Genomic DNA, 24,777 nt, shown 5'->3' with positions numbered 1-24,777 from the left:
TGTTTCTTGGGATTTCACCTAGTATTTCATTTTCCACCGTGAATACCGTGGAGAAGAAGGTGTTTAATATGTTAGCTTTTTCCTCGTCATCTACAACCATTCTTTCCTCACTATTTTTTAACGGGCCTACATTTTCAGTTTTTATTCTTTTACTATTGATATAGTTGAAGAACAGTTTGGGATTAGTTTTACTCTCCTTAGCAATGTGCTTCTCTGTTTCCTTTTTGGCAGCTTTAATTAGTTTTTTAGATAAAGTATTTTTCTCCCTATAGTTTTTTAGAGCTTCAATGGTGCCATCCTGCTTTAGTAGTGCAAATGCTTTCTTTTTACTGTTAATTGCCTGTCTTACTTCTTCGTTTAGCCACATTGGGTTTTTCCTATTTCTAGTCCTTTTATTCCCACAAGGTATAAACCGCTTACACTGCCTATTTAGGATGTTCTTAAACATTTCCCATTTATTATCTGTATTCTCATTTCTGAGGATATTGTCCCAGTCTACCAGATTAAGGGCATCTCTAAGCTGTTCAAACTTTGCCTTCCTAAAGTTCAATGTTTTTGTGACTCCCTGACAAGTCCCCCTAGTGAAAGACAGGTGAAACTGCACAATATTGTGGTCGCTATTTCCTAAATGCCCAACCACCTGCAGATTTGTTATTCTGTCAGGTCTATTAGATAGTATTAGGTCTAAAAGTGCTGCTCCTCTGGTTGGATTCTGCACCAATTGTGAAAGATAATTTTTCTTGGTTATTAGCAGAAACCTGTTGCCTTTATGGGTTTCACAGGTTTCTGTTTCCCAGTTAATATCCGGGTAGTTAAAGTCCCCCATAACCAGGACCTCATTATGGGTTGCAGCTTCATCTATCTGCTTTAGAAGTAGACTTTCCATGCTTTCTGTTATATTTGGGGGTTTGTAACAGACCCCAATGAGAATTTTGTTACCATTTTTCCCTCCATGAATTTCAACCCATATGGACTCGACATCCTCATTCCCTTCGCTAATATCCTCCCTTAAAGTGGACTTTAGACAAGACTTTACATAGAGACAAACCCCTCCTCTCCGATTTTTACGATCCTTTCTAAACAGACTGTAACCCTGTAAGTTAACTGCCCAGTCATAGCTTTCATCTAACCATGTCTCGGTTATTCCCACTATGTCAAAGTTACCTGTAGATATTTCTGCTTCTAGTTCTTCCATCTTGTTTGTCAGGCTTCTGGCGTTTGCGAGCATGCAGTTTAGAGGATTTTTTTTTGTTCCAATCTCCTCACTGTGGATTGTTTTAGAAATGTTCTTACCTCCCTTCTGAGTATGTTTTCCTGGGTTGTCTTTGTTCGAGTCTAATGTTTTTCTTCCCGTCCCCTCTTCTTCTAGTTTAACGCCCTCCTGATGAGTGTAGCGTTGTTGCAAAATTAAAGGGGTCGGCTTATACTCAGGTCGGCTTACACTCGAGTATATACGGTAGTTGCATAATAATCCTGCACACTAATTACTAGTTGCCCAATTATTCTGAACACATATTTACTTTCTCAAATAGTCAGGTTTATTAACTTTCTGGCTTGACTGACAGCACTGGAGTTGTTGAATAATAAAATTAATCTGGAAAATAAAAATCGTCTAATAATTGTGCATCCGGTCTAGAAGATACAAATTTCAGGGTACATAAATTATGCTTGTCAATTGTAATGTCTGATTGGCTTTCCTCGTATTTGTTTAAACCTCACATGTGATATTTATTAATGCCTGTACCAGTTTCGCTGTGTATTGGCAAATTCCTGAAGATTTCTCATTTTTTCTTCGCAGGTTGTGGTACAGGAAAGTATCTCAGTGTGAACTGTAACACGTACAATCTTGGCTGTGATTACTGTGAACCTTTAGTGGAGATTGGCAGAAATAACAACCTTGAAGTCATGGTATGCGACAACCTGAATCTCCCTTTTAGAGATAAGTGCTTCGACACTGTCATCTCTATTGGAGGTAAGTCTGATATTTGTGTCAGGGTTAAGCAATTACTGTGTGTTAAGGTACCTTCACACTGAGCGACGCTGCAGCGATACCGACAACGATGTCGATCGCTGCAGCGGCCCTGCGCTTAGTAACCCGATGTTTACCCTGGTTACCAGGGAAGACATCGCTGAATCGGCGTCACACATGCTGATTCAGCGATGTCTGCAGGGAGTCCAGCGACGAAATAAAGTGCTGGACTTTCTGCAGCGACCAACGACTGCACAGCAGGATCCTGATCGCTGCTGCGTGTCAAACTGAACGATATCGCTAGCCAGGACGCTGCAACGTCACGAATCGCTAGCGATATCGTTCAGTGTGACGGTACCTTTAGGGTATGTGCACACGTCAGGATTTCTTGCAGAAATTTCCTGAAGAAAACCGGAAATTTTCTGCAAGAAATCCGCATTTTTTTTTTGCGTTTTTTTTGCGTTTTTTTTTTTAGCATTTTGCAAGCGTAATTAGCTTGCAGAATGCTAAAGTTTTCCAAGCGATCTGTAGCATCGCTTGGAAAACTGACTGACAGGTTGGTCACACTTGTCAAACATAGTGTTTGACAAGTGTGACCAACTTTTTACTATAGATGCAGCCTATGCCGCATCTATAGTAAAAGATAGAATGTTTAAAAATAATTAAAAAAAAATCAAAAAAATGGTTATACTCACTCTGCAGACAGCTGATCTCCTCAGCGGCGTCCATTCCTATAGATGGTGTGTGTGTGCAGGACCTTCGATGATGTCGCGGTCACGTGAGCGGTCACGTGAGCGGTCGTGCGACCAATCACAGGACCGCGACGTCATCACAGGTCCTTCACACAGACCATCTATAGGAACAGAAGCGGCAGCATGCACCGCTGAGAGGCGGGAAGACACCGGGGCCATCAGAGGGTAAGTATATCACTATTTTTTATTTTAATTCTTTTTTTTTTTTACTAATTATATGGTGCCCAGTCCGTAGAGGAGAGTCTCCTCTCCTCCACCCTGGGTACCAACCGCACATAATCTGCTTACTTCCCGCATGGTGTGCACAGCCCCATACGGAAAGTAAGCAGATCAATGCACTCCTAGGTGTGCGGAATCCCCGCAATTCCACATTTTTAATGAACATGTTGCTTTTTTTTCCGCAATGCGATTTTTTCGCGGAAAAAAAAGCAACATTTGCACTAGAAATGCGGAATACACTGTAATTAATAGGAAGCATATGTAAGCGTTTTTTTCGCGTTTTTATCACGTTTTTATAGCGAAAAAACGCGAAAAAACGCGGAAAAAACGCGAAAAATACTGAACGTGTGCACATGGCCTTATTCCCTAATAATGGTGCAATTTTCATCCATATCTATCAGTAAAGGATACATGTTCATTACTCTGAAAAAAAGAGAATGGACAGCACCTCCAAAAATCATACAATGATCTATCACCGCTAGGCAAAAATATATATAACTAAACATGAAGTTCTTAGTTTGACATTCTGATCAGACTTTTCATTACTCTGGCACATTTTAATCTGGATAATCCAAAACAAGACAAAAAGAGGCTGAAGCATGGAATATTTTGTTGGTTTGGCATTTATAGTTAAGTGAAGAAGTTTTGTAATTCCCTCAAAAATGCCGGGTTCCAACGGCCGCATTACATGGTCGGTATAGGGGCCGCAGTGCCCGGACTGAATGCAGGTTTCCTGACCCGAGCTGACAACCTCATAGGTCAGGAGCCCCACCGTCAGACCGGGCATTGCGGCCCATACACGGAACATGTAATACAGTTGTCTGAACCTTCTCTGACATGGAGGGCAGGCTTATTCAAACTATCATTTTACTACATTTTAAGAGGAGTCTTCAATAGATTTTTTTAAATTTTAAAATCAAGAAGTTCTTTAAATATTCAGAAAAAAAAGATGGTCCTCAGAGGTGGAACACAAATAACGGTAATGGGTACCGGTCACTGAAGATCAAGAGAAGGAAGAATTGCTAAATGCAGGTTCTCCAGCTTTGTATGTGCCAAATTGGAGAAAGCTGTGGATATGGTTGATCCCAGTGGTCTTAATGTGTCATCTAAGGTACTTAGTTGGCTAAATGATTTTATGTAACCTAGCTTGGACAATGTCTGCAATGTGAACAAGGCCCTGCTTTCAGATGGGCCACCTCCAAAGTGTTCTTAAGGACTCATCTCAGTTATACATCATGTTTAAAGACTCTTTAATGACTGTTCTTTGCTGAGTGACTATTTTTAAACAGGGCTCCAGTTTTTTCACGGGTAATTTTAGACTTATAAGCTTAACGTCTATTGTGTGAAAAATGTTCAGGGGGCTGGTAAGGGATTATAAATATGAGCATGTGATAGAAAATAACATTGTAAGGATCACCAGCACTGTTTTACTAAGAACGGAAGTCCTCAAATTAACCTGAACTCTGCAGTCATTATGAAGAGGTGAGTAGAAACCTAGACAAATGTGTGGGTGTGAATATAGTGTTTGACTCCGTCTCACGCAAATCCCTGAAATGTAGGCCTATAGGATTAGAAAGTAAGATTTTGTATTTATGTTGAAAAGAGCACACACAGAGAGTCATGGTCAGGGGTAGATTAAGGGTAGCCAGGGCCCCGGGCTGTTCAGACACTGTGGGCCCTCCGGTCATGCGACGGGGTCATGCGACAGGGACATCATATACCTGAACCAGATTATTCCAGAAAAATAGTTGCTGTGTGAAACTATAACCTGTCAAACATCCATTAATCTAGTCAATTTATCCGTCAGTTAGGAAGAAAAAAAAAACAGTACTATCACCATAAGTGCCAGTATTCAGAGGAGATCTGTACTTAGCATGCATTGTCTGTGTAGAGGTAATACAGTGATCACCGGTGACATTATACACAGGATCTCTGTATATAGTATACAGTGTATAGTGTCAGTGTATAGGTAACACTGACTCACCAGTGACGTCTCTAGGAGAAGTCCTTCTTTCATCGAGCAAAGACCGCCATCACTTCATCTAGCCAGGACTTGTCTCTGCAGGAATTAACACAGTTATCTCGAGCTCCGCTTGCAGAACACATTACTTAATTTTTCCCAACTTCTATATTACACCACATGAAGAAAATGAGAATACATAGTATCACTCTACACAGTAACAGGACCGCCCCCCCCCCATTTAAAACAGTGTCCTCAAAAAATAAAATAAATACATTACTGCAGTAATAATATCCCTTAATTGTATGGTAATTATAATATCCCCCATCCTGGCCCCGTATATCTCATTCCTGGCTTCAGCCATATGTTCTCCCATCCTGCCCTCATGAGTATCCATTCTGCCCCGTATGACCTCCCCATCCTGCCCCATATGATCTCCCCATCAGTCTCCATCGTATCCATCCTGCCCCATGATCCTGCACGATCTGTCTCCAATCCTGCCCCATGTTTTTCATTCTGCCCCGTGTCTCCAATCATGCCCCGTATCTACATTCTGCCCATGTCTCCAATCCTGCCCCATCTGTCTCTAGTCCTGCCCCCAGTGTATCCAGCATCTCTGCCCCCCAGTGTCCAGCATCTCTGCCCCAATGTCCAGCATCTCTGCCCCCAATGTGTCCAGCATCTCTGCCCCCAGTGTCCAGCATCTCTGCCCCCAGTGTCCAGCATCTCTGCCCCCAGTGTCCAGCATCTTTGCCCCCAGTGTCCAGCATCTCTGCCCCCAGTGTCCAGCATCTCTGCCCCCAGTGTCCAGCATCTCTGCCCCCAGTGTCCAGCATCTCTGCCTCCAATGTCCAGCATCTCTACCCCCAATGTGTCCAGCATCCTGCCCCCAGTGTGTCCAGCATCCTGCCCCCAGTGTGTCCAGCATCCTGCCCCCAGTGTGTCCAGCATATTGCCCCCAGTGTGTCCAGCAATCTGCCCCAGTGTCTCCAGCATATTGCCCCCAGTGTGTCCAGCATATTGCCCCCAGTGTGTCCAGCATATTGCCCCCAGTGTGTCAAGCATATTGCTCCCAGTGTGTCCAGCATCCTGCCCCCAGTGTGTCCAGCATATTGCCCCCAGTGTGTCCAGCAATCTGCCCCAGTGTCTCCAGCATATTGACCCCAGTGTGTTCAGCATATTGCCCCCAGTGTGTCCAGCATATTGCCCCCAGTGTGTCCAGCAATCTGCCCCAGTGTGTCCAGCATATTGCCCCCAGTGTGTCCTGCATATTGCCCCCAGTGTCTAGCATTCTGCCCCAGTGTCTCCAGCATATTGCCCCCAGTGTGTCCAGCAATCTGCCCTAGTGTGTCCAGCATATTGCGCCCAGTGTGTCCAGCATCCTGCCCCCAGTGTCTCCAGCATCCTGCCCCCAGTGAGTCCAGCATATTGCCCCCAGTTTGTCCAGCATATTGCCCCCAGTGTGTCCAGCATAGCATATTGCCCCCAGTGTGTCCAGCAATCTGCCCCAGTGTCTCCAGCATATTGCCCCCAGTGTGTCCAGCATATTGCCCCCAGTGTGTCCAGCATATTTCCCCCAGTGTATCCAACATATTGCCCCCAGTGTGTCCAGCATATTTCCCCCAGTGTCTCCAGCATATTGCCCCCAGTGTGTCCAGCATATTGCTCCAAGTTTGTCCAGTATTCTGCCCCAGTTTCTCCAGCATATGGCCCCCAGTGTGTCCAGCAATCTGCCCCAGTGTGTCCAGCATATTGCCCCCAGTGTGTCCAGCATCCTGCCCCCAGTGTGTCCAGCATCCTGCCCCCAGTGTGTTCAGCATATTGCCCCCAGTGTCTCCAGCATATTGCCCCCAGTGTGTCCAGCATATTGCGGTTCATAATAAAAAAAAAAAGAGTTCTCCTCACCTGCCCGCGCTCCTTTGGCTCCTCGCAGCTGAAGCGCGCACTCGCTGGCAACTGACAATGACATCAGACGCCGGCGACGTGCGCGCTGCGGCTGATGTCAGCTGCCAGCCTCCGATTGGCTGGCGGCTGTCAACTATTGACGTGCGGGCGTGCGCCCGCACATCAATAGCGCTTAACTGCCGCAGCGCCGGTAGGGGCCCGGTGAGCAGATGAGACGGGAGCAGATGAGACGGGGCCCGATGCGGGCCCCCTCTGCCCACCGGGCCCATATGCCAGTCAGGGCAGTAATGCCAGTAATGCCCTTATGGTGGTGGGCAATCTGAGCGGTAGCCCAGGGCCCCCCCACACCACTGGGCCCTGGGCTACCGCCCAGATTGACCCCATTAAAATCCGCCCCTGGTCGTGGTTGATGACAGCAAGTCTGAATGGTATCTGGTTATATGTGGTGGATCTTCTATTATTTAACTTCTTATTTCTGATGACACCAAGCTGTGCAGTATAGAGCAGTCTATGGAGGATCTTCATAAGTTACCAGATGAGTTGGACAAAACTTAAGGAATTTGACATCCACGTGGCAGGTGAGATATTAATATGGAGAAATGTAAGGTCATACACTTGGGCACTAATAATATGCAGATCCATATGTTCTAGGGGGAGTGACACTAGGAAAGTTACTTGTAGAGATGGATCAGTGTGTACTTGTAGATCACAGACTACATAACAGCATGCAGTGTCAATCAGCGGCTTCTAAGGTGAGCCAGGATACTGTCATGTGTTAAAAGAGGTGTGAACTTGCGGAGCATTGATGTAATACTACCACTTTACATGGTGTTGGTGCAATCTATGGAATATGCAGTTCAGTTATAGACGCCAGTTCATAGAGGAAATGCCCTGCAGTTAGAAAAGAACGAGATTCATAAAACTGATGAGCATGGAGGATCTTAGTTATGAGGACGGATTAAAGGGAATCTACATACATAGTAACATAGTAACATAGTTAGTAAGGCCGAAAAAAGACATTTGTCCATCCAGTTCAGCCTATATTCCATCATAATAAATACCCAGATCTACGTCCTTCTACAGAACCTAATAATTGTATGATACAATATTGTTCTGCTCCAGGAAGACATCCAGGCCTCTCTTGAACCCCTCGACTGAGTTCGCCATCACCACCTCCTCAGGCAAGCAATTCCAGATTCTCACTGCCCTAACAGTAAAGAATCCTCTTCTATGTTGGTGGAAAAACCTTCTCTCCTCCAGACGCAAAGAATGCCCCCTTGTGCCCGTCACCTTCCTTGGTATAAACAGATCCTCAGCGAGATATTTGTATTGTCCCCTTATATACTTATGCATGGTTATTAGATCGCCCCTCAGTCGTCTTTTTTCTAGACTAAATAATCCTAATTTCGCTAATCTATCTGGGTATTGTAGTTCTCCCATCCCCTTTATTAATTTTGTTGCCCTCCTTTGTACTCTCTCTAGTTCCATTATATCCTTCCTGAGCACCGGTGCCCAAAACTGGACACAGTACTCCATGTGCGGTCTAACTAGGGATTTGTACAGAGGCAGTATAATGCTCTCATCATGTGTATCCAGACCTCTTTTAATGCACCCCATGATCCTGTTTGCCTTGGCAGCTGCTGCCTGGCACTGGCTGCTCCAGGTAAGTTTATCATTAACTAGGATCCCCAAGTCCTTCTCCCTGTCAGATTTACCCAGTGGTTTCCCGTTCAGTGTGTAATGGTGATATTGATTCCCTCTTCCCATGTGTATAACCTTACATTTATCATTGTTAAACCTCATCTGCCACCTTTCAGCCCAAGTTTCCAACTTATCCAGATCCATCTGTAGCAGAATACTATCTTCTCTTGTATTAACTGCTTTACATAGTTTTGTATCATCTGCAAATATCGATATTTTACTGTGTAAACCTTCTACCAGATCATTAATGAATATGTTGAAGAGAACAGGTCCCAATACCGACCCCTGCGGTACCCCACTGGTCACAGCGACCCAGTTAGAGACTATACCATTTATAACCACCCTCTGCTTTCTATCACTAAGCCAGTTACTAACCCATTTACACACATTTTCCCCCAGACCAAGCATTCTCATTTTGTGTACCAACCTCTTCTTGAGTTAGATTGGTGACCCTTAATATAGGGTTTTCATTGTTTCTTGGGATTTCACCTAGCATTTCATTTTCCACCGTGAATACCGTGGAGAAGAAGGTGTTTAATATGTTAGCTTTTTCCTCGTCATCTACAACCATTCTTTCCTCACTATTTTTTAAGGGGCCTACATTTTCAGTTTTTATTCTTTTACTATTGATATAGTTGAAGAACAGTTTGGGATTAGTTTTACTCTCCTTAGCAATGTGCTTCTCTGTTTCCTTTTTGGCAGCTTTAATTAGTTTTTTAGATAAAGTATTTTTCTCCCTATAGTTTTTTAGAGCTTCAATGGTGCCATCCTGCTTTAGTAGTGCAAATGCTTTCTTTTTACTGTTAATTGCCTGTCTTACTTCTTTGTTTAGCCACATTGGGTTTTTCCTATTTCTAGTCCTTTTATTCCCACAAGGTATAAACCGCTTACACTGCCTATTTAGGATGTTCTTAAACATTTCCCATTTATTATCTGTATTGTTATTTCTGAGGATATTGTCCCAGTCTACCAGATTAAGGGCATCTCTAAGCTGGTCAAACTTTGCCTTCCTAAAGTTCAATGTTTTTGTGACTCCCTGACAAGTCCCCCTAGTGAAAGACAGGTGAAACTGCACAATATTGTGGTCGCTATTTCCTAAATGCCCAACCACCTGCAGATTTGTTATTCTGTCAGGTCTATTAGATAGTATTAGGTCTAAAAGTGCTGCTCCTCTGGTTGGATTCTGCACCAATTGTGAAAGATAATTTTTCTTGGTAATTAGCAGAAACCTGTTGCCTTTATGGGTTTCACAGGTTTCTGTTTCCCAGTTAATATCCGGGTAGTTAAAGTCCCCCATAACCAGGACCTCATTATGGGTTGCAGCTTCATCTATCTGCTTTAGAAGTAGACTTTCCATGGTTTCTGTTATATTTGGGGGTTTGTAACAGACCCCAATGAGAATTTTGTTACCATTTTTCCCTCCATGAATTTCAACCCATATGGACTCGACATCCTCATTCCCTTCGCTAATATCCTCCCTTAAAGTGGACTTTAGACAAGACTTTACATAGAGACAAACCCCTCCTCCTCTCCGATTTTTACGATCGTTTCTAAACAGACTGTAACCCTGTAAGTTAACTGCCCAGTCATAGCTTTCATCTAACCATGTCTCGGTTATTCCCACTATGTCAAAGTTACCTGTAGATATTTCTGCTTCTAGTTCTTCCATCTTGTTTGTCAGGCTTCTGGCGTTTGCGAGCATGCAGTTTAGAGGATTTTGTTTTGTTCCAATCTCCTCACTGTGGATTGTTTTAGAAATGTTCTTACCTCCCTTCTGAGTATGTTTTCCTGGGTCGTCTTTGTTCGAGTCTAATGTTTTTCTTCCCGTCCCCTCTTCTTCTAGTTTAACGCCCGCCTGATGAGTGTAGCGAGTCTTCTGGCGAATGTGTGTTTCCCAGGTTTGTTGAGGTGTAGTCCGTCTCTGGCGAGGAGTCCATCATAGCAGTAATTCACACCGTGGTCCAGGAATCCAAATCCTTGTTGTCTGCACCATCGTCTTAGCCAGTTGTTTGCATCAAGGATCCTGTTCCATCTCCTGGTGCCATGCCCGTCTACTGGAAGGATAGAAGAAAAAACTACCTGTGCATCCAGTTCCTTTAATTTCTTCCCCAACTCTTCAAAGTCCTTGCAGATTGTCGGTAGGTCCTTCCTTGCCGTGTCATTGGTGCCAACATGTATCAGAAGAAATGGGTGGACGTCCTTGGAGCTGAAGAGCTTTGGTATCCTATCGGTCACATCCTTGATCATCGCACCTGGAAGGCAGCATACTTCTCTTGCAGTTATGTCCGGTCTGCAGATGGCTGCTTCTGTGCCTCTCAGTAGTGAGTCTCCCACCACCACCACTCTTCGTTGCTTCTTGGCTGTACTTTTTGCTGTCACTTGTTGCTGTGTGCCCTTTTCTTTTTTGCTTGCTGGTATTGCTTCATTCTTAGGTGTGCCATCTTCATCCTCTACAAAGATTTGATATCGGTTCTTCAGTTGTGTGGTTGGTGATTTCTCCATGGTCTTCTTGCTTCTTTTGGTCACATGCTTCCACTCATCTGCTTTTGGAGGTTCTCTGACACTTTTTTCACCTTCTGTGACCAGTAGAGATGCTTCTGTTCTGTCTAGAAAGTCTTCATTCTCTTTGATGAGTTTCAAAGTTGTTATTCTTTCTTCCAGACCCCGCACCTTTTCTTCTAAAAGGGCCACTAGTCTACACTTCTGACAGGTGAAATTGGATTCTTCTTCTGGTCGATCTGTGAACATGTAGCACATGCTGCAGCTCACCATGTAGGTTGTCACATCTGCCATGTTGCTCCTAGATCCTGCTGACTTGCTGTGTGTTTTCCTTCTTGTGTAATCTACTCAGCCAAGCTCTCTTGCAATAATGTCCTACAGGCAAAAATTCGCGCGCCGTAAGGCGCGCAGTTTGGTGATGCTTTCGAAGCAGCTGGTCCCGGCTGTACCCAACGATCTTCTAGCTTAGGGAGACTTCGCTTCTCCCAGAAGGCACCTGGAATATGCAAATTAGCCTCCTGAAGCTTGAATCCCTGGTTTGGTGATGCTTTCGAAGCAGCTGGTCCCGGCTGTACCCAACGATCTTCTAGCTTAGGGAGACTTCGCTTCTCCCAGAAGGCACCTGGAATATGCAAATTAGCCTCCTGAAGCTTGAATCCCTGGTTTGGTGATGCTTTCGAAGCAGCTGGTCCCGGCTGTACCCAATACCCAATGCACCACATTTGACGTATCTAAATTATTTCTATGGGCAGCTGGAAAAAAGTCCTCCCTGTGTGTCTCATATCAGAAGCCTTGTTGTTGATAAATCATCTTTTATCCCTTTTTGTATTTTACCTCTTCCAGGCTATGGGGAGGACGCTGCCTGGAAGATAACTCTGCCTCCAGAGCTTACTGTAAATAGAAGGGGGCAGAGTTATCTTCCAGGCATCATCCTCCCCATAGCCTGGAAGAGGTCATTTACATATAAGAAAACTGTGGACTCCTCTGGAATACGACATTAGGTCTCAGATATCAAATATATTTTATTCAATGGCTTAGGAGGGTTGATCCTACTGACAGATTCCCTTTAATGAATGACATTTATTTAATCTTGAGAAGAGACTAAGATCGAGGCGACATAGTAACATAGTAACATAGTAACATAGTTAGTAAGGCCGAAAAAAGACATTTGTCCATCCAGTTCAGCCTATATTCCATCATAATAAATACCCAGATCTACGTCCTTCTACAGAACCTAATAATTGTATGATACAATATTGTTCTGCTCCAGGAAGACATCCAGGCCTCTCTTGAACCCCTCGACTGAGTTCGCCATCACCACCTCCTCAGGCAAGCAATTCCAGATTCTCACTGCCCTAACAGTAAAGAATCCTCTTCTATGTTGGTGGAAAAACCTTCTCTCCTCCAGACGCAAAGAATGCCCCCTTGTGCCCGTCACCTTCCTTGGTATAAACAGATCCTCAGCGAGATATTTGTATTGTCCCCTTATATACTTATACATGGTTATTAGATCGCCCCTCAGTCGTCTTTTTTCTAGACTAAATAATCCTAATTTCGCTAATCTACATGATTAACTAGTACAAATACATAAGTGGCCCATACAAAAGCTATTATGAAAACCTGTTTCATAGACAAAGGGACACTCTCTCTCCCTGGAGAAAGAAAGGTTGAATCCCCAGAGTAGACAAGACATTTTTACCATGCAAACTATTAATCTGTAGAATAGTCTGCTTCAGGAGATGGTGACAGCGGGTTCCGCTTATGGTTCCAAAAAAGTTTGAGATCCTTTTTTAGAAGAAAATAACAAATCATTATGAAAATGTGTAGAGTTCTTTTATGAATCTTTGGTACATTGGGACAGATTTACTTTTTGGGGGCAGCCTTAATCCGGCATTGTGGTTGTGCATGTCCCCCTTTTTTTTGTAATTCCCATCCCTTATTTGAATTATATGGACATTTGTTTTTTTTTAACTGTATTAACTATGAACTGAGTACCTCCTCCAATGGCTGCTGTTCCACTGATTCTGGAACAGTGTTTCTTTTTTTTCTCCCGTACACCTCTGGTCCAAAGTTATGCCTCCCCAGATAGAAATAGATGCTAATTTTCCCTTTAACCAACCGGGAAAACATCACAGAACTCCTTTCACAGAGTAAAAAAAGCCATTTCTGTGGTATACGCCCTGTTGGTTGAAGGGAAACATTTTCAGCTACTTTGGAAAGGAGGGCAATCAGAGGAGCAGCAGTAGTTGGAGGAGGAACTCAATTTAAATTAAATTTATATTAAAAAATCCATTGAAAGGTCCTCTTTCACCAGAACAATAAGTGGCTGCAATTTCTATCTGGTGCTGCATATATTGGCTTACTCCCACTTTTCCTTGCTCCACCTCTACCGAATCTATATGGAAATGTCATGTAGTTTGAGGTCACAGTCTATCCATATCGTAAAAAAATAATCATTTATGTAATATAATGATCCTTCTAAGACCTCATGCAACAGTCCATTTTCTTCTACATACAAGAAAAAGAAAAGTTTTTCCATAAGTGTGCTAGATCCAGTTGTCCCCCATTTTTGGTTTATGCGTCTGTTTTTACCATGAGGGTGGGATGTTGCTCTCCTATACAAAAAAAATAAAAAATAATAAAATTCAAGTTTCTCCAACTCATTACACAGCAAAAAATAGTCAGCACTTATATGACACATGGATGGCATCCGTGTGCTGTTTTTTAAGGACCCATTGATTTGAATGAGTGAATTAGATCCTTGTCTGGGAACAAGCACAAAACACGTCTCGGCTTTTTCTTTGCGTATCCATCTGTGAAAACGCCGCTTACTGAATGAAAATCATAACTTTTGTAAAACTTACTTATTTCCTTGGTGATTATGTTGTGGAGGATTACAGTGACATTGGAGAGAAAATAACGAGCATAGTGATGACTAAGATGTACCTGCTTATTATAAGGGCTTTTATTCTCCATTTAATCTTTCTATAAATACCAATCACTAAAATACACGAACATCTCACATCGTCATTCTCCATTGAATCATTTATCTGCTCGTACTTAGTCATCGATAGTGCTTACTCTACTATACAATTCCCTAATGTATTTTCAGTATTAATACCTCATCGTTTTTAAGCTATTTGCTTGCTGTTATTTAATAGGAACCTTCATTTTTTATTTTCAGAACTAGTAAAACTCTTCCGTGGTAATGTAATTGACACTTGCGTGTAGGAGTTGTTATGGTGTGTTCACACTGATGTTTTTTTCAAGAGTTTTTGAAAACTCTCCAAAAAGCATGAGGAGTTCAAAAAACACAGGTTGGGAAGTTTCTGCTCCAAAGACTCCTGAAAAAACCTCACTGTGAACATACTCTTAGGGTATGTGCACACGTTGCGGATTCTCTGCGGATCCGCAGCGTTTTTTGAGGCGCAGAAATGCTGCAGATCCGCAATTGATTTACAGTACAATGTAAATCAATGAAAAAAAAAATGCTGTGCACACGCTGCGGTTTAAAAGAAGTAGCATGTCACTTCTTTTTTGTGAATCTGCAGCGTTTTTGTACCCATTCCATTATAGAAAACCGCAGGGGTAAAAAACGCAGCAAATCCGCAAGAAAACCGCAGCAAAAAGGCACAAAAAACGCTGCGGAACCGCACAAAAAAATGCGACAAATCCACAGGTGCGTTTTCTGTCAGGAGAGGCAGAATATGCACCAGAAATTCCTAAGCCTAATCTGCAACTTGTGCACATAGCCTAACAGTATGTGCATTCAGAGTTTATTTGAGTTGGTCAAAAACAACTACCGTATATACGCGAGTATAAGCCGACCCGAGTATAAGCCGACCCCCCTAATTTTGCCACAAAAACTGGGAAAACTTAATGGCTCTAGCATAAGCCTAGGGTGGGAAATGCAGCAGCTACCGGTAAATGTAAAAAATAAAAATAGATACCAATAAAAGTAAAATTAATTGAGACATCAGTAGGTTAAGTGTTTTTGAATATCCATATTGAATCAGGAGCCCCATATAATGCTCCATACAGTTCATGATGGGCCCCATAAGATGCTCTGTAATAAAATATGCCCCATATAATGCTCCATTAAATTTATGATGGGCCCCATAAGATGCTTCATACAAAAATATGCCAAATATAATGCTGCACAAAGGTTGATTATGGCCCCATGAGATGCTCCATAGAAACATTTGCCCCATATAATTCTGCACAAAGGTTGATTATGGCCCCATAAGATGCTCCATTAACCCCTTCATGACCAGGGGTATTTTCATTTTTTCATTTTCTTTTTTCACTCCCCTCCTTCCCAGAGCCATAACTTTTTATTTTTCTGTCAATTTGGCCCTGTGACGGCTTATTTTTTTGCGGGACGAGCTGTACTTTTGCACGACATCATTGGTTTTAGCATATCATGTACTAGAAAACGGAAAAAAAATTCAAAGTGCTGTGAAATTGCAAAAAAAAGTGCAATCCCACACTTGTTTTTTGCTTGACTTTTTTTTGCTAGGTTCAATAAATGCTAAAACTGACATGCTATTTTGATTCTCCAGGTCATTACGAGTTCATAGACACCTGTCACGGGGGCCTTCTCCGATACCAAACAATCAACAGAGCGAGGGAAGTGTGAACATTCCCAAGACCTTTATTATAGGCAAAACTAAAAGGTCCATAAACAATCCACCACACTGAGGATACAATAGTTCAGAATACAAATGCAGTTCAGTAACAGGATAAAATGTCCAAGGAGATGAGAGTCCAATAATCCAGCAGAGGATAAAAAAATCCATATGCTTCCCTTTCTCTCTGACATGCTGTGTTCACACCATCCACTCCACACAGGAACTGACTTCCCAGCTCCTGTCTTCCCAAGCCCCCTCCTTTTATGTCCAGGGGTAGTCAGACAGGTTGGGGTGGTGTTCATGCCTCCCAGACCTGACAAAGGTGCCCAAGGGATTAAGGCACTACAGGGGGTCATCAAGAGGCATAGATACAGTCAGGCTGCAGACAGTAAGTGAGCTAATTCAATTATCAGTCTTTTGGAAGGTAATTGAGGGTCTAGACAATATGGGGAATACACGGAATGGTACAGGGCAACAAGAGAACACTATGAAAATCAGTAAAATATAAATATACACAAAATGATACCCACATAACATATCATACCATCACAACACCAAACATGTCTAGGTTATTTTTTATCTAAATGGTGAAAAAAAAATTCCAAAGTTTGCTAAAAATTTTTTAAAAAAATTGCGCCATTTTCCGATACCCGTAGCATCTCCATTTTTTGTGATCTTGGGTCGGGTGAGGGATTATTTTTTGCGTGCCGAGCTGACATTTTTAATGATACCATTTTGGTGCAGATACTTTCTTTTGATCGCCTGTTATTGCATTTTAATGCAATGTCGCGGCGACCAAAAAAAAAGTAATTCTGGCGTTTTGAATTTTTTTCTCGCTACGCCGTTTAGCGATCAGGTTAATTCTTTTTTTATTGATAGATCGGGCAATTCTGAACGCAGCGATACCAAATATGTGTAGGTTTGAATTTTTTTATTGTTTTATTTTGAATGGGGCGAAAGGGGGGTGATTTAAACTTTTATATTTTTTTTTATTTTTTTAATATTTATTAAAACATTTTTTTTTTACTTTTGCCATGCTTCAATAGCCTCCATGGGAGGCGAGAAGCTGCGACAACCCGATCGGCTCTGCTACATTTGCCCCCTATAATGCTGCATTATGGTTGATTATGGCCCCATAAGATACTCCATAGAAACATTTGCCCCATATAATGCTACATTAAGTTTGATTATGGCCCCATAAGATGCTCCATAGAAACATTTGCCCCATATGCTGCTGCTGCGATTTATAAAAGAAAAACATACTCACCTCTTGTCCTGAGCAGGCGGGGACACCGGCACTTGCGATATTCACCTGTCCCCGTTCCACTGCTGTGCGCTGCTCTGTCTTCCGTCTCTGTGCAGTGACTGTTCAGGCAGAGGGTGGCGCGCACTAACCACATCTTCGCGCCCTCTGACCTGAACGTCACAGCCATTGCTTCTCTGATGCGATGGCGCCGGCAGCTCATTCCTGTGTTCAGCAGTCACTGATACCGCTCATTAAAGTAATGAATATGCGGCTCCACCCCTATGGGAGTGGAGTCACGTCCATATTCATTACTTTAATGAGCGGTACCACTTGACCGCTGAACACAGGAAGTGTATAAGCCGAGAGGGGCACTTTCAGCCTAAAAAAATGGCCTGAAAAAATTTCAGCTTATACTCAAGTATATACGGTAGTTTTCTAGTGGAAACCGGTTGAGGAAACGCTACTTCTTTGGGGAGTTTTTTTAAGTTCTACATTTCTTGAAGCACTTTTGAAGTGTTTTTTCAACAATTTGTGGGAGATTTTCCTGAAGCATTTTTTGCAGGTAGGACAGGGCTTATTTTGGAGCAGATTCCATTAGGAGCCACTTCAAAGAAGTGACATGCAATTTTGTTTCTCTCACCGAGGGTTTTTACAACCTATATTGGTAGAAAGTGCTCAAAAGACTGAACATATAAACAAAGTGGTTTTACAATAGAAATGTTACATACAGATTTTACAATAAATTCACCATGGATTGCATTCTTTCAAATATGAAAAGTGGTGAAATATCTATTGAACATTTATGACAAAACTGCAACAGAAAAAGAATTTGTAAAATCTTGTCCACTTGCATTGGTACTGTAATCAGCTACAGAAATCTGCATGAAAAATCTTCAGCAAATTAGTCACTTATGGATTCACCATCATAGTTCTCGCTACTGTTTGACCACTCAATATTATCATGCTAAACAGGAAAAGTCTGCAAACTGTTGCTTGAAAATGTAATTTTGTCATGAATTTTGGTGGTGTTGGCTGGTATCCAAGTGGTAATGTTTCTCCTCATGGAGAGTGACATGTTAATCATGCCGAGATGAGGAAACTTAACCCTAGAACGCATACCTGGGGCCTCGCAGGCCTTGCCAGGTTACTTGTTTTCTATTTTCTGTAAAAGTACTTTAGTTAGAATTTTGAAAATCTAGGTAATCCTCAGGTATATAGTTGTTAGTAATTTCCAGTTATTCATATATTTTTATGTTACAGACATTTCGGTATAACAACTTTTTTTTGGACTACCCCATATTCACGCACCTGGGGCCTTTTAGGCCTGTACTAGGTTTACATGTGATACTCAGTCTTTTTGTCAGTATTGTTGCTGGGGAAGAACTTTTATGACTCTGGGATTATGGGATGAATGGTCTGATTTACTGTGGCAAAGAAACTGATGCTCCAGTCCAGAAAGACCAATGTTCCGACATAGTAAAAACACTTGCTCTACCAATTTTCAATTCAGGAAAAAAATATTACAATGGATAATTACTTTACCAATTTTGAAATGGCCAACTTTTTGCTTCAAAAGCAACTTACACTTGTTGGCACTATGAGGCCAAACCGCCGCGAAATTCCTCCAATCATGAAGCACAATGCACAGCGAACAATCTACGAGAGTGTATTCGGTTTCTGCAATCAAGCAACAATGGTGTCTTATAAAGCCAAGAAAGAAAAATGCATCATGATGGAAGTATTGACACCAATGACAGGAAAAAAAAACCTGAAATCATACTGCATTATAATAAGACAAAAGGAGGTGTCGACAAGATGGACGAAATGATTGGAGAGTATTCGTGCAAAAGGCAGACTAAACGTTGGCCTGTTGCCCTTTTTTCCAATATCCTTGATGTGTCAGCCCTCAATAGCTACATTGTTTATTGTCAAACTAATCCAGAATTCCATGCCAACAGGAAAGACAAGAGACGTCTATTTTTGACAGAACTTTGTTATGAACTTTTGATGCCTACTATGATGGAGAGAAGCAGCATGATATGCTTATCAAGGCAAATTACGGAGGCAATGATCCGATGTGGAATATGCTTTGTGGAACATCCAGAGCAAAGAGAAAAAAAAAAGAAAGCGCTGCTGCTATATTTGTCCAGCAAAGAAGGAAAGAAAATCGGAGCATTTCTGTTCTACTTGCGGACAAAATGTATGCAAGGAACATTCAGCCGAAAAAATAATATGCGAGAATTGTCGGGGGAATATGTAACTTTACAAATAAATATTCCTGCACCAAGTTTGCTACAACCAAAAAATGTTTTCATAACAAAATTGCATATAGAATGCCTATATTTGGCATGCCCGTTTACTTACTTTTTTGTTGTTTTATGCACATAATTATGTTTTGAAATATACACATCTTAGGCTGTGTTCCCAGTAGCGCTGGGGTTCGCCAGTAGGGGATCCATAATGGATCTGACCTCCTGGTAACTTCAGCTAAGGCTGCCGGAATGGCGGGATTCCGCCAGCCTTAGCTGGGGTCACCAGGAGGTCAGATCCATTACGGATCCCCTCCTGGCGGACCCCAGCGCTAGTTGGAATGCATCCTTACCTTGCAATTGTAAAATAAATTTTGAAAAGTATTTTTATTTGAGTTATTCCGTGTTATTTGCACATAGGCCTAAAAGGCCCCAGGTGCGTGAATATGGGGTAGTCCCAAAAAAAGGTTGTTATACCGAAATGCCTATAACATAAAAATATATGAACAACTGGAAATTACTAACAACTAAATACCTGAGGAATACCTAGTTTCAAAATTCTAACTAAAGTAATTTTAGGCTTCTTTCACACTAGCGTCGGAATCTCCCCGTCGCAATGCGTCGGGGAGAGATTCCGACGCTAGCGTTTGCTGCATTGCACAATGGGTGCAGCGGATGCATTTTTCCGGCGCATCCACTGCCCCATTGTAAGGTGCGGGGAGGTGGGGGCGGTCCGTCAGGAGAAAAAACGTTACATGTAGCGTTTTTTGCTCCCGACGGTCCGCAAAAGCACGACGCATCCGTCGCTCGACGGATGCGACGTGTGGCAATCCGTCGCAAATGCGTCGTCAATGCAAGTCTATGGGGAAAAAACGCATCCTGCAAGCACTTTTGCAGGATGCGTTTTTTCTGCAAAACGACGCATTGTGACGGATTGCAGAAAATGCTAGTGTGAAAGTAGCCTTACAGAAAATAGAAAACAAGTAACCTGGCAGGCCTGCGAGGCCCCAGGTATGTGTCCGCCAGCCTTAGCTGGGGTCATCAGGAGGTCAGATCCATTACGGAATCCCGTCCTGGCGGACCCATGTGCTAGTGGGAATGCATCCTTACTTTGCAATAAACTTTGAAAAGTATTTTTATTTGAGTTATTCTATGATAATTGCAAACAGGCCTAAAAGGCCCCAGGTGCGTGAATGTATAGATTTCTATGGGTATGCGTTCTAGGGTTAAAGCCGCAATGCTCCTCTGGGAAATATGCAAGTTGTCTCTTCAGAGAGGAAGTGAACTAGAACTGTAGTGCCACCTGTAGGAAGTACCAATCCTAAAAATCAATGTCGACTCTTTAACAAGCCTTGCCACAAGACTTAGGATAAAAGCCAAAACCAGAATCCCAGTTTGCAGACACTGTGTTTCGGGTTACTGCCCCTCATCAGTGCAAAGTATGAGATCTGGTTTGGCTGGGTGAGAGGCATCTGACCGGTATCCATGGGGTAAAGTTTCTCCTTGCGGAGAGTGACATGTTAAGCATGCCGAGATGAGGAGACTTAAAGCATGAACTTCAGATCTGTGTGGGGGCCTCCTGTCCCTCTCCCAAATGATGATGTCAAGGAAGAGAAAAATTTTTTTCTCAGAGAGATAAGCTGTTGCAGGAGTCGTCTGGCAGTGGCTCTTTTATAGAGAACTCCGGAGCACTCAGCAAATTGTATTTGCATAGCCTCAGGATATCGCTGTTGAACAGCGGAGGGTGGAAGGTATGCTGTGCTGAAAATTTTGACCAATTTTGACCTACAAATACTAAGGTAGAATACTGACCGAATACTGAACATATGATCGTGGCCTTTATGAGAGCTTCACAGTCCAATTAAGACCAAACTGTAAGTGATGATTTATAATAACGATATGCCATTAATAGCATGGTGAGAAACTCTTTAGTATTTTCCTTCGCTGAAACTAACTGTTCAAGCCCAAACTAAAAAATCAGGCGCACAACATTTTTTTTCTGCCAGATGCCACCATATTTAGGAAAGTTCTATTTTCCTTAATCTGACAAATTAGAATTGTCATTATGATGGCTGGATGGTGAACTGTGGTAGAAGTGAGCATAGACAGTTTGATCCATTGCTAAGTATTGTGCATGTTTTATGAGGTTTCTGTGCTGTTACCAATTCATTAAAGCTTCTAGTAAAGAGTTTTGAGGTTGCGTCGCTTTTAAAGTCCGTTTTTAACTCAACAGTAATTTTTTTCAACCATGATCTTCTAATAGGACTTACAGACTTGGAATATTTTTGTGGCGTTCTCCATCAAGTTCAAATGGTAGATAAACTTTACTGTGGTGAGAATATGTAACATTTTTTCCATAAAACATGCCTTTTTAAGTGTTAGAAAAAAGTTCTAATATTTTTTTAAGCTGTGCTTAGCTCAGGAGCTGAGAGGAGTTGAGCTATGTTTATTGCATGCTGCTGAAAGATCAGTGGTGTGAAACTGCAAATGCTGCTCTGTTGATGCATGACACAAAATATAACCTCTGCCATATGCATCAACTTTAGCAGCATTTGTAGTGTCACATCACTGATCTGTCAGCTGCAGAAAACATTCACAGCTCTGCACTGTCTTATACATATGCACTTATATAGTAAGGGACTGCAGTAGAGTTGAGCTCTGAGAGAAACCAGCTAACAATGGTTTAAAACCATACAGGCAGCTTTTCGAATGTAGATGGCAGCAGATAAAATAAGTAGTAGGCAGAGTACTCTAAAGGAGCACAGAGTGAACAGAAGCATAAGGTGTATTGTAGATTTAGATTAGCTTGATTTTAGTTTGATGACAACTTTGAGAGAAGAAGGATGGAATCTGCAGCACTAAAGAGAAGCAAGTGCTGCCGGAAATATAGTTTTTGCTGATTTAAATAGATAGAGATGAAAAAGTATACAACCAGAAAATAAACTTTATGTAGGGCTTAGTATGTACAGTATATAAACAATTATTATGCATTTACTGTGCTTTGTGAAAAATAGTGAGATTGTGATAAACACCCTTTGATTTAATTGTAGAGCTGGTAGTTTATGTTTCTAGCAATCAATTGTAATGTTTTCTGTGTTTTTTTTACTTAGTGATTCATCATTTTTCTACTAAGCAAAGAAGAATTCGGGCAATAAAAGAAATGGCAAGAATTTTGCATCCTGGTGGTCAGATAATGCTGTATGTTTGGGCAATGGAACAGAAAAGCCGTCGGTTTGAAAAGCAAGACGTATTTGTGCCATGGAACAAAGCATTACTGCCTCGGCGGAACCCAGAAACAAACCAGTGTGAAAATAAAGAAGACTCCAATACTAAATCACATGACATCAGCTCAAAGTTGGTTCAGCAGTCCGGGAGCATCAACATACATAACTTGAAGCAGACTTTTGATTCTAAGCAATTACACAACGCCAACACCTGTAGAGCAAGCGAAACATGCTGCATGAAGTTTCCTAATGACGACAGTAGACTCTACAGTGCTATTGGAAAATCTATTCGCTCGTGGTTCTTCTCCAGATCCCTTGATGAGACCACCTTGAGGAGACAGATTGATAAGATGAAGTCGCTCAGCCCTGTGAGCGGTTGGGTGAATAGCGCTGTGTCGGTGCAACCTTCCCGACACTGTAGTCTGGATCTTGGACACCAGAGGCTCCTACTTAAGGAGACCAGTTTTGACGATGATGATGTTTTTATTAAAAGTGAAAGGGTCAAAAAACATCAATGGTTTCTAGCTTTAGATCACTCCAAAAATGGGAAACACATTGGTTTGGTTCAGAATGATGTAAAGCAAAACTTCCAGCCAGATGTCAAATACCGTCACTGTAATTGTAGCAATGAAGGTGATGCAGGTACCCAAAACAGAGTCTTAAAGAGAACTTCAACCACAGAGTCCAGTGACTCAGTCTTGGATGAGACCGTGGCAGCTAGTGACCAAGAAGCAGATGCTTTTGACTCTAAGGCATATATGCGCTATTATCACGTTTTCCGCGAGGGAGAACTGCGTAGTCTCTTGGAAAATGATGTTCCAGAGCTTACCGTTATAAGTTCTTCTTTTGACCATGGTAACTGGTGTATAATTGCAGGAAAAAAATAATCCAATCATATAAGAGTTTCCATTTTTAAATGAAGTAATGGTTCATTTGTGCTACTAAGTTTTATTCTATTTCCTTTTTGTACTGCAGAAATAATAGTTTTTGTTATTTATTTTATTTTTAAATGTGCAAATGGCAATACTTGAAAATAATGTTTTATACAGATTAGTATAAGATTGGCTCATTATTGGGTATTTTTACTATTCTTGTTATAAATATTCTTTAATTTCTTTTTTTTTTTTTAACAAGAAATGGATAACGAAGCAATACTAATTATGGAAACAAGACATTATTACTTGAAGGTTTTATAGTTGTCATTCATCATTAGTAGTAATTTATCTGTATCTGTCCTGTAGTTAGTATGACCAGAATAATTAGAAACTTTTAGATTACTATTGGTATTATTATCATTATAGTTATTCTTTTACTATAGGAATTTACTGAAGAAGTACCACAAAAGTACTGTGCATGTTATACAGCAAATAAATGAGTATTTCAGGGCACGTCCACATAGGAGTTAGCTATATTTTTTTAGTATTTTTGCTATGTTTCTGTATTTTTTTGCAATATGCTGTGGAAAGATGTTAGTTACAAGTTTATAGCAAAGTGTAAAGTTTGAAAACACAAATAATCCTGGCCTGCACGCTAGGCAGGGTAGTTGTACTTTATGTAGTGAATTCCACAAGATCCGTTGGGTCAAGATCACAACAAATAGTCAAGATATAGTTCCTCACATTCATGATCGGAGGGTCTGAGCACTGTTGTTGTCTCGGGTGAAAGAGCCAAGAAGGTTAGGCAGTGAGAAAATTTACGATGCAGTTTGAGATACCAAAGCCAAAGTGGACAAGAAATAGAAGTTCTTACTCCTTTCCTTCTATTTCCTGCTTATGAATCCACGTCTAGCTTTGCCTCAAAGAACTGCATAAAAAATGACCACAACACTACATGTGTGATTTCAGCCTAATGGTAATCATACGTCCTAAGACTCTTGTTAGTGAATAGGTTTCTCTCTAGACCCCATGCACAAATAACCACTCCCCAAATCACTTTCCAAATTTAAATAAATCTTTTAGAGAGTAACTAAAATATACACTGCTCAAAAAAATAAAGGGAACACTAAAATCCAACATCCTAGATGTCACTGAATGAAATATTCCAGTCGTAAATCTTTATTCATTACATAGTGGAATGTGTTGAGAACAATAAAACCTAAAAATGATCAACATAAATCACAACTAATATTCCCCAGAGGTCTGGAGTTGGAATGATGCTCAAAATCAAAGTGGAAAATGAAGTTATAGGCTGATCCAACTTCAGTGGAAATGCCTCAAGACAAGGAAATGATGCTCAGTAGTGTGTGTGGCCTCCACGTACCTGTATGGTCTCCCTTCAATGCCTGGGCATGCTCCTGATGAGGCAGCAGATGGTCTTCTGAGGGACCTCCTCCCAGACCTGGACTAAAGCATCCGCCAACTTCTGGACAGTCTGTGGTGCAACGTGACATTGGTGGATGGTGCGAGACATGATGTCCCAGATG

The 24,777-nt window shown here is 41.8% G+C and overlaps 1 protein-coding gene across 1 annotated transcript in view; it reads left to right on the top strand.

Moving 5' to 3' along the window:
• The window catches only part of TRMT9B (tRNA methyltransferase 9B (putative)), a 94,690-nt gene extending 70,352 nt beyond the window's left edge, over window positions 1-24,338 (top strand). The window contains exons 3-4 of the mRNA XM_069744435.1: window positions 1,799-1,972; window positions 22,242-24,338. Coding sequence (XP_069600536.1) covers window positions 1,799-1,972; window positions 22,242-23,242 — 1,175 coding nt within the window. The 3' untranslated portion in view covers window positions 23,243-24,338. The remainder of the gene's footprint in view (window positions 1-1,798; window positions 1,973-22,241) is intronic.
• Window positions 24,339-24,777: the final 439 nt, after the last annotated feature.

The sequence above is a fragment of the Ranitomeya imitator genome, chromosome 1 (genome assembly GCF_032444005.1).
Source record: "Ranitomeya imitator isolate aRanImi1 chromosome 1, aRanImi1.pri, whole genome shotgun sequence".
Lineage (NCBI taxonomy): Eukaryota > Metazoa > Chordata > Amphibia > Anura > Dendrobatidae > Ranitomeya > Ranitomeya imitator.
Note: the sequence above shows the minus strand (reverse complement) of the source record. Positions and strands in the feature narration are given on the sequence as shown.